The sequence below is a fragment of the Alligator sinensis genome, unplaced genomic scaffold (assembly GCF_000455745.1).
Source record: "Alligator sinensis unplaced genomic scaffold, ASM45574v1 scaffold1145_1, whole genome shotgun sequence".
In the NCBI taxonomy this organism is placed as follows: domain Eukaryota; kingdom Metazoa; phylum Chordata; order Crocodylia; family Alligatoridae; genus Alligator; species Alligator sinensis.
The window spans coordinates 281,715-291,882 of record NW_005843166.1 but is presented as its reverse complement, the minus strand read 5'-3'; the positions used below and the strand labels follow the sequence as shown (position 1 = coordinate 291,882).

The 10,168-nt window shown below is 46.2% G+C and overlaps 2 protein-coding genes across 7 annotated transcripts in view; both read left to right on the top strand.

Annotated features, from left to right (window-relative positions):
* Positions 1-9,784, top strand: part of SLC27A1 (solute carrier family 27 member 1) — a 15,801-nt gene extending 6,017 nt beyond the window's left edge. For 4 of the 6 annotated variants that reach the window (XM_025194167.1, XM_025194169.1, XM_025194168.1 and 1 more), the window contains exons 5-13: positions 808-877; positions 980-1,071; positions 1,241-1,350; positions 3,364-3,573; positions 3,875-4,001; positions 4,253-4,390; positions 5,379-5,543; positions 6,526-6,672; positions 7,456-9,784. In XM_025194167.1, coding sequence (XP_025049952.1) covers positions 808-877; positions 980-1,071; positions 1,241-1,350; positions 3,364-3,573; positions 3,875-4,001; positions 4,253-4,390; positions 5,379-5,543; positions 6,526-6,672; positions 7,456-7,613 — 1,217 coding nt within the window. In that variant the 3' untranslated portion in view covers positions 7,614-9,784. Of the gene's footprint in view, positions 1-807; positions 878-979; positions 1,072-1,240; positions 1,351-3,363; positions 3,574-3,874; positions 4,002-4,252; positions 4,391-5,378; positions 5,544-6,248; positions 6,323-6,525; positions 6,673-7,455 lie in introns of those variants that run through there. The other 2 variants (XM_014526823.2, XM_014526824.2) reach the window with 2 other exon arrangements.
* The window catches only part of PGLS (6-phosphogluconolactonase), a 4,499-nt gene continuing 3,702 nt past the window's right edge, over positions 9,372-10,168 (top strand). Inside the window, exons 1-2 of the mRNA XM_006037755.2 lie at positions 9,372-9,394; positions 9,974-9,998. Coding sequence (XP_006037817.1) covers positions 9,372-9,394; positions 9,974-9,998 — 48 coding nt within the window. The remainder of the gene's footprint in view (positions 9,395-9,973; positions 9,999-10,168) is intronic.

Below are 10,168 nucleotides of genomic sequence, written 5' to 3'. Positions count from 1 at the left end.
AATAGACTTGAGGGCACATCTTCCAGAATTGAGTCTCAGAAGAGAGGCTTGCCAATTAATCGTGTATTGTTGGGAAAGTGGAGACAAATTTTCCTAGATTCAGATTCTCCTATTTTTCTGTAATACCCACATTGGGGGTTTAGGTTTTACAAATAGCTCAACCTCTTTTTGTGGAGAGAGGAGGGAAGGAAGGAGAGAGCTGGCTGGGCAGCATTTCATATCTACTGGAACTGGAAGTAGTTCATGTAATATTTTTGAGACCATTAACTGTGTTAGAACTGGTGAATGTGTTCCTTCTGTTTTCGGTCACTCTTAGTATATGAGCAGGGGGAATTGCGATGTCTTGGAATGCAGACTTGCTGGATTCCCTTCAGAATCTCAGGAACTTTGCTCTGTGCTACTTGCTTGTCTCAGGCATAGGTTGGAGTGACCTTTCCCCTAGATTCATCTTCCCATTAATGTCTAAGTCTGACAGCTGACCTATTTCCAAGGCAGTTTGGAGAGAGAAGAAAAATGTGTGCCCTTAGGCCCCTGCATTGTAAATTCAGTGATTTAGGAAGGTGCCTTTGCCTGCCTGCCTGCCTGCCTGTGTGGGTGAAGCTCCTGGGGACTGAGCGCTCTCTTGCAGCTGTGACAGCTTCCGTGCCAGCCCTATCAGCTTACTGCCTCGTGGGCTGTCACCAGTTCACAGCCATCACTCATGATTTGCCAAAAGACTGATGAGAAGAAAGTACTGTAGGCAAAATGGGATTTGTCCGCAGAAATAGCTGAGAATGATCTGCCCTACACCTGCTTTCTCTTCTTTAGATAGACTCTTCTATATCTACACCTCTGGCACAACTGGGATGCCGAAAGCTGCCATCGTAGTTCATAGTAGGTGAGAAACTAATGAGAAGCTCCCCCCAGAAGCTGCTCTTCAGCCAGTGATGGTCAAGGCTGTATTTGTGTCACTTCCTTAGCATTTTTCGTGTTCTTCTAGGTACTATCGTATAGCTGCCTTTGGGTACTACGCCTACAGAATGCGTCCTGAGGACATCATGTACAACTGCCTGCCCCTCTACCATTCAGCAGGTAGGCTGCTTTTTCTTCAGAGGCAAAAGGTCATGCTAGTTCTACCTGTTTTAGTGCTCAGGTGGATTCAGGTGTTGCCAAGGACCCTCCAGTAGTCTTGTAAAAGAATCCATTTTGAAGTGATTAAACTCAGAGCAGCACTGATGTCCTGCTTCTCTTGGTCTTCCAGGTAACATCATGGGAGTTGGACAGTGTCTTATCCATGGTCTCACTGTGGTGATCAGGAAGAAGTTCTCAGCAAGTCGCTTTTGGGATGATTGCACAAAATACAAATGCACAGTAAGGAACACTGAAAACTCTGCCAGCAGACCAGTGTTGTCTCTGCAGCCTGAAGCAGATGAGCAATTGTTTTGAACAGGGGTTATTTCTAGATGCAGACCTTTCTTCTGACATTTCCCTGCTATCCACCTCACACATTCTGCCATGAGTCTTATCACTCCTCCAAAGTCTTTCTTTTCCTTCTCCTATCTTTAAGCATTATGCTATAAACCTTCCAGGGCCTGGACTATAGTACTTTGTCCTGGATAACCACAGAAATGGGAGTGGAGAGATTGGATTGTCCACCTGACAGTGCTCCGGTTTCACTATCCCAATAGCAAACAGCAAGTTTAATTTGTTCAGTTAGTCCATATGTAAATGAATAAAGTGAGCATCAGGAAATGTGGGGCATAAAGGCAGAGAAGTGATCATTCCTGCCTCTGTCATTCATGATTCTAGTGCATACAATGAGTTTAACTTAATCCTGTTGAAATAACAGCATCTCATTTCTCTAGTTTCTAAGAATTTATAACCTCAGTGTTAAACATAAAACGTGAGAGTACCTTGTGGTTCTACCTCCTGTGACTTTCCAAAAGCACAGTTAAGGGAAGAAGTTTTATACTGTGTTTTAACTGTTAGTCTCATCTAGTGACTTCAGAGAGTTCTAGGCCTTTGCCCTGAGTGGGCAGCTGATTCATGGAAGGAGGGATTTGTCTTGACTGTTTCAGTTCTTTTCTTTCAAATATATCTGCTTTGGGTGATGCACAGTAGATAAATTCTGGCTCTGAACACACAGCTGCTTCCATCTTCTGGAAATGGACAGAGCTGTGGTAGGAGGAGGATTGTGACCAGCACAACATGAGGAGAACTGGACTGATCAAAATTCTTCTTCCCCAACCCCCAGGGGTATTGATTGACTCATGGCTTGGAGGCTGGTATTGAAAATTCTGTATACTTCCCCCAGCTCCGGTGTATTATTCTGAACTGCTTAGCTGCACTCTGATCCAAAAAACCAGCATTCTCATTTGCCCTGGCTCTTTGAGGACCTTGCATTGTAGATGCAACCCATTCTTAGGCAGGCATAAGCCTCTCTCTCTTGCAGTGTAACATACTGCAGGGAACACCAGATGAGGGCCTCAGCAGTACAGGGAGCAGCAGAGACTTCTCCAGACAAGAGAAGTAGCAGTGGAGCAGATGGGGGGGCCTACCCAGACTGGGGAGAGGGGGAGAACTGACCTCTTGTGGTGCAGCCAGGGATGACTCTGCAGCAGCTACAGGGAAACAGTCACTTTCAGGATCCCTGGACATCGGCATACTGTGATTTATTATCTGAATTTAGCATTGTTTTCCCCTCTGACTAACCAAACCTTTTTATTTCCCTCCACTTAACAGTCCTGCAGCTGCAAGAGTATTCTTTGGGGGCCTTCCTGTCTTCCTTAACACAACTCAGTAGTCTACTTCCTCCCCTTTCTGTATGCGCTTGCATATTGTCCTCTGCTGTGACCTATAACAAATCTATGGGCACTTGCTCTAATTTGCTGGCTGCTCCAGTTGCAGCCATGGAGAGAAGCACCGGGCCTCTGTGCAGCTCAGGCAGGCAAAAAAAAAAAAAAAATCAGGCTCGCTGCTTTTTTTCCACCCCTTTCAGTGAAGCCTGCCTGCATGGGTTGCTGCCGGGCCACCTGCACAGCCCCTGAGCTGCACCAGGCCTGGTGCTTCCCTCCACAGCTGTAAGGTAGCAAACTAAAACACCTCAGGTGTTCTATTTTGCTATGTCTCAAAGTCATTTAATGCACAATATGCTGCTGACAGTGTAAACAGCTGCACCATTAAAGTGGTGCAAAAGGGCATTTAAGCCACTTTTAAGGCCAATTTTGTGGCATGTACAAAGGCCCAAGGAGACTGCAATATAAACCACACAGCAGATAGCTCATCCCGTGAATATGCAGCCATATACATTGATGTATCGGGTTTTCCCAGCACACTAATAAAAGCCTCTTGAAGTCTGATCTGTACTTATGTTTACTGCTTCAGATTATTCAGTATATTGGGGAGATCTGCAGGTATCTTCTGAATCAGCCAGCACGGGAGGCAGAAACACAGCATCAGGTGCGGCTGGCCGTGGGAAATGGCTTGAGACCCACCATATGGGAAGACTTCACAAAGCGTTTCCGAATTAAGCAGATTGGGGAGTTCTATGGAGCCACAGAGTGTAACTGCAGCATTGCTAACCTGGATGGAAAGGTAGGCTATGCATGGCTACAGTGAAGACAGATGTGTTCTGTCTGCTTATGCAGACGATCTGCCCTGCTTCTCTCATAGCCCTGATAGTACCCTACAATGAACCAAATCTGTAACTTTGTGAACATTGCCTCTACAGGACAGTTGCCATCTGGGGTGCGCTTGCCTACCTGTTTAGCTGAGAAGAGGTTCAGAAAACATCTATGTCTTTGTTAGAAAGAAGGCAGCCAGATGCAATGGAAGGAGCAGCTGAGAGGCCAAGCCCTTCAATGTTCTTCATTTGTTTTTACTTTGTTTTTGTAAGGTTGGTGCTTGTGGCTTCAACAGCCGGATTTTGCCCAATGTTTATCCCATTCGTTTGGTGAAGGTAAATGAGGACACTATGGAGCTTATCCGTGACTCCAGTGGGCTCTGCATTCCCTGCCGCCCAGGTAAATGTTACTGTTTACAAAGCCTTAACTGTTCTAGAAGGCTATCAGATAAGCGACTGCTAGCTCCAGGGACTGGTAATAGAATAAAAAGCCTTTGCCTTCCAGGTCCCTGCTTCAAAAACCCAGCTCAGTCAGTGACTGACTGGTAAGACAGTCTGCATGAATTGAGTACATGTGGCAAAAACCATCATTAGTCTGGGCACCCTTGATTGCATTTGTCACCTCATGGAGTCGTGTCCTATTTTCTCTAGGAGAGCCAGGCCTCCTTGTGGGTCGAATAAACCAGCAGGACCCCTTACGACGGTTTGATGGCTATGTCAGTGAGAGTGCCACCAATAAGAAGATAGCATTCAACGTGTTCCAAAAAGGGGACCGAGCATACCTTTCAGGTACTGTCAGAATGAGTGCAGGCTTCACTGTCATGAGATGCAGACATGTTCTCAGTCATAGATGTAAGAGTTCCCAGTGTTTTAATGGGTAATAGCGAGCAATTTAAGTAGAGTCTGTGTAGTCCAATAGCTTCTTTCCTGTTGCCATCAGCCTAGTATCTCTGATTTTAGTAGCTTAGGGGTGTCAAACTCACCCGAGTCCCTGGACTTGTACTGTGGGGTTATTTGTGGGCTGGATACAGGCCAGGGCATGGGGGGGTGGCCACCGCAATGGCAGCAGTGAAGGGTACACCAGTGGCAAGAGGGGTATGCTAGCAGGGGTCCATTGGGAGCAGTGGGTCCAGGGGAGGGGGCCTGGGGGCCATGACCAGAGGAGCCAAAGGACCCTGATTATGTGGCAGGCCATGCTCACCCACTTCCTGTCTCCTGTAGTAGCCAAGCAAACTGGATAAGAGTGGCTCCACAGGCCAGGCCTGGCCTATGGGCTGTATGTTTGATACCCCTGTGGTAGTGTGACTATGGCAAGGCAAGTGGGGCACCAGCATTGGGTGGGGGAGGGTGCCAGAATGGTGGCATCTGGGAAAGCTGCTGGTCTGACCGCAGCAGCCAGGGTGGAGTAACCCAAATGGTGGAAGCAGCAGTTTGGTATCCCCTGCTGTGCTGCAGCATCACTGCATAATGCCCTGAAAATGCTAGTTACATCTCTGCTGGATTCAATAGGGAATGTCCAAACTAGAAGAAGAAATCCTGTAGGGACAGATTCTTGCTGGCACCCCTCATTGTATTGGCTTTCCTCTCTCCCTCTTGCTCCAGGTGCAGGTACTGTGGAAACTAGAGAAATGATTGCCACTCTAGCCACCCAGCTTGGGAGCTGTGAATAGTTTTCTCATTAACTGCAAAGTGCTTTATCTAGCTGGCCTATCCAAGGGCAGTGAGGCAGGCTGTAGAGCCACTGGGTTGATGCCATTTTCTGTCTATTCCACCACAGGAGATGTGTTAGTGATGGATGAACTTGGGTACATGTACTTCAAAGATCGGAGTGGGGACACATTCCGATGGCGAGGTGAAAATGTCTCCACCACAGAAGTAGAAGGAATCCTGAGTCACATCCTCAACCAGACAGATGTTGCAGTGTATGGAGTGGAGGTACCAGGTAACTGGAGACCCAGAGCTCCCATGGTTGTGGGGGAGGGGGATGTGGCCATTAAATTTCTCTCATCTTCTCCAGGATAAATTGAAATTGGTTGTCATTTGGTGAAGTAGGGCCCAATGTGGGTGGGCAGCAAAGGACTCTGAAAAGCAGTCTCTCTGGGTATCTAGCAATCTCTGGTCTTCAGATAATCCTTCATTATGGGTTGTTCATTTACATACTTATAACTGTGGCTTGTGATATCTTACACCTTAAAGAAAGGGCTTGCCTAAGGGGGATGCTCCTGTGTTGGCCTGTTTGTAGCCTGAGCTCTGCAGAAACCCTGGATTAAAGTAATAGTCAGAGTTCCATGAAAACAGAAATATTTGTGGGTCCTGAAAGAGTGATGGCCAGATTGAGGTTGGGTGCTTACTCTGTTAACAAAGGGTTAGCTGCTACTCAGCACTGAGGGACTTGTCTGGCTTCCCTCCCAATAATTCTCTTTTGTGAAGCCTAGGTTTCTGGCATGGGAAACTGATACAGAACAAAATGAGCCTTTATAAAGAGTAAATAAATAGCCCTTGAGTGCTCTGTGTAAGAAGGACCTGGAAAAAGCTACAGCAAGTGAGAGGAAAAGTCCCTTTGTGAAAGAGAAAACTGTTCCAAGAAAATCTGTGGTCAGAAAAGTTCCCATTAAATGGCTGTTCTGTCCCCTTGGTTTCATCCTAGATTTGGTGCGAGAAGGGGAGGAGGTTTGATAAAGCAGGAGTTGGGTAGACTCTCTGGAACAAAGACAAGATAAGGTATCTTTAAGGAAGGTAGGAAGCGATTCCTATTGGGGTTTGTCAGGATTACAAAGAACTGCCCTTTCTTGTGGCTGGACAGAGTGAAGAGGTGGGCTTCGGGTGGCTGTTTGTGCTTACATCTGTTTAAAATTTGAAGCCCCCCCAGCCACATGTCCGTTTTATGCCTTGTAAATCTATCTGAGGTCTATTGTTTGTTTCAGGGGTTGAAGGGAAAGCTGGAATGGCAGCTATAGCTGATCCTAAATCTAAACTGAATCCTAATGCTTTGTATCAGGAGTTGCAGAAGGTGCTGCCTCCCTATGCACGACCCATCTTTCTCCGACTCCTGCCCCAGGTTGACACCACAGGTATTTGTGATTTATTTTTTTTAAGTTTGTTCTTTTCTTGTGACTGTTGGAAACCTTTAGCCCCAGAATGAACTCTGAAGTCAGAAGTATCAGAGTTGCCACTTGCTTTGGTTCTACACAGAGATCAGAAACCTGTACTTAGTAACTTGGTTTTAGAATTAATTGGCTGCGGTCCCCAGTGTTTCTTTTTCGTGGATTGTGAAATGAGGCCAAATGTATCTTTCACTCCAGGCGTGCACACTCTGAGCGGATTAATGACGGTAGTTTAGTTTTATTACTGGAGAACAGCCAGTCCAGGGCCGCTAACTGAAGAGACCTCTGCAGAAGAAAATTACTTTATTCCTTTGGGATACATGCTCGGAGTCAAGTGCTGATATGTAGGCAGGCTGTGTGTTGGGTCAGTGGGAGCCTTTTGCCCAACAGTAAAGTGTGTGTGTGTGTGGTTGGCTGTTAAGTAATCTAAAGCGTTCTCATTACCTGCGAAAGGAAATCACTTGCACGTGCAGACTTTTGTGGTTTTACATGCATATGCTATTTTCTTGCCTAACCACTTACCCCTGTTATGTTAGAGGCCTTGCACACTTGTCTTACACTTGCTGACACTGACTAATCGGCTCTTAGTCCAGCCAGCCAGCCAATAGCTAGTCTCATAATACTTCCCTGAAGAAGTATTATGTTAGTTCATGTTTCTGTTCTTAACTCTACTGTTTCCACACACTATTGGAGCCCTACAAACGTATTGCTTTAATGTTTCTCTCGCTCTCTCTTTTTTTTTTTTTAAAGGCACATTTAAGATCCAGAAAACTCGTTTACAGAGGGAAGGATTTGACCCCCACCAAACATCAGATCGGTTGTACTTTCTGGATCTAAAGCTGGGAAAATATGTTCTGCTGGATGAATGTTTCTATGAGAGGATCCTTGGTGGAAAGGTCACTCTGTGATGGGATTTGCCTTAACAAAAAACAAAACACTACTGACTAGTATAAGAAGGGGGCCTCACCTGTGGAAGTGATGGACTACTAGATAAGTGGTGCAAAACTCTTGCACGATGCATTGGCTGCAGGAGGCAAATTCACTGCCTTGTGGGATGTTGCCCTTGCATAAAGCACATTCACCTATGACCTACTCCCATTCTGAGCACAGACATCTTATTTTTCTGCAGTTCAGCACCTAGAGAGATTTTTCTTTTCTTCTTGTAACCACTACAAACCTGAGTGACTGCAACATGGGACAAATTTATGGTCTAATTTATTGCGATGTGTGAAAGATATCACTGAACAGAGATGAATGTGTCCTAAGTAGGTTTCCTCCCAGCAAGTCTCTTAACTTTGCTTTGCTATTTAGAGGGCTTTCCTTAGTATCATGTTTACATAAGGTAGAATCCTTAATTGTCCCAGCTAACACATCATTGTTCTAACAACACATCTAAAGTTTACTGTACTAAAGTATATCATTCATTTACCTATGCTTGAAATTGATCAGATTAGTGTTTGCTAGAGTGCAGTATCCGTGAATCTTCACAAACTTTGGTTGGCAGTGTAAGCTGATTTCTTCACTAAATCAAAAAAAAAAAAAATATGGAGTGGAAAATGGCTAAATGTCAAAGCTAGGGGGAGAATGCTGCACATGGCCTTCTGTAGAGCCATAATGTGATCAATCTGTGGATCAGGCAGGGAAGTGAGGGGGAAATGGGAGATCATGTGAAGTCTTGTTAATGTTACCTTATATGTCATGCTGCTGTATAGCCTTTTAACTGATTTTTGTTTGCTTTGCTAGTTTCAAACTTTAACCTATGCTGCCATCTATGGGAAATGTGTGGCAACTGCTGAACACCAGCTCTGGCCACAAGGGCTGCTTGCAGATGCTTAACACCCCCCCCCACCCCCCAGCCAGCCAGCAAACAAATGTCACTTGGAACTCGGAGTGCTCCCCTGCCAAGCTCAGTGTATGCCTACAAGAGGCAGTGCCTTGGTTGGACCCAGCTTGCCTGATGTCTGTATAGATTGGGCACTTTTTAGTGGGGCTTTTTGGCACTTTTATCTAATAGCTGATTGTCTCGGCTTCAAAAGCACCAAAAAGCTCTGCTGAAGCACCCAATCTATACAGATGCTGTAGAACGAGGTTGAAGTAATGCGCTGCAGCTTCTAGTAAAACAGGGGGGGGTTGTATTTTTGATATCTGCAAGCAGCAAAGATGAAGTGAGCTTCAACTCATAGATTATATGTAGCAGAAGCTTTCATATCTATAGGTATTTACCAACTTTGGGTAATCTTTAAAGTGCAAATCTACCCTGCCTTCCACAAGAAAACAAATCAGACCATTATTTTAGTTCCCACTTTCCTCTATTCCAGCCCTGTCAGGATTCTATTTTCATTCTTTGAATATAGTAAATCCATTATCAGGGTTTTCTAACTGTACTTGTGTTGCTGGTGCTCTTGCCAAAACTAGAACTAAATCTCCTAAAAACTGAAGGTGTTGGCATTTGCAGGTGTGGGTAGAGACTAGCTCCCTACCTGTACTACGAACAATGGCTCATTTCCTTGTTTAATCAGTCCTCTGTTCGAAAGTACCAGGGTGACTACTGTCCTGTTCAGCAGCTACCATTTGTCCATTCATCCCTGTAGTGCCTTAAGGACTTTAAATGATCTAACATTTATGTAACCCGTGTTTTTGTTCTGTTGCACTCGATTACCCTAGTAATGGCGTTGTGCTCACATAAGGAGTAAGTAACAGTAGGATTTTGCCTGAAGAATCATTGTTTTTCTGACAGTATTTCATGTGTGCTATTTTTAAGAAGAGTTTTGCAAACAGTTTGAGCCATGTTTTAATATTTGTCCACACTGGAAACTGGACCTCTTGGCAGTGGCTTAAATGATTTTTACCGAAATTGTGCCTTTTTTTGGGAAAGACGCTCTCCACGGTTATTAATGCTGATAACAGACCTAGTTGTGTTAACTGGAACTGTGCCCCTGTGTAAAGCAAGGGGAGGGGGCCTGCGGCCTAGGCCCGGAGCTCCTGCCAGATCTCAGGGGCACAGACCGGATCGAGTTCACCTACTAAAGTGTCTTGTGATCTAAACATCCGTCCGCACTAATTAAACTTTTTAAACTTGCTCGTTGTCAGGCTGGATCACTGCGCTCTCGGAACCAGGCCTGCAAGCCGCAGCCACCGACCTCCCCTGCCCTGGCGGCTGGTCCCCGGGACCGCCCCTCGCTGCCGGAGCAGGGGCGGGGCCGCGGCGGGAGCTGCTTCCGCGCCGGGAGCGTCAAGGGCTGTTGGGGTCGGTTGCTTGGCAACGCAGACGCTTCTTCCCTTTCTCGCTTCCGGTGCGCCACTTCCGCTTCCCGTTTTCTCCCAGCGCTCGGATCTCTCGCAGGAAGCCCGGCTGAGGGCATTTTTTTCCTCCCCCGGCTTCCGGTTGCGACTGCAGAAGCTTTCCCCGATTTCCGCTTGCCCGGGTGCGCCGCGCCGCGCCCCCCGCCCCGCGTTCCGGCCC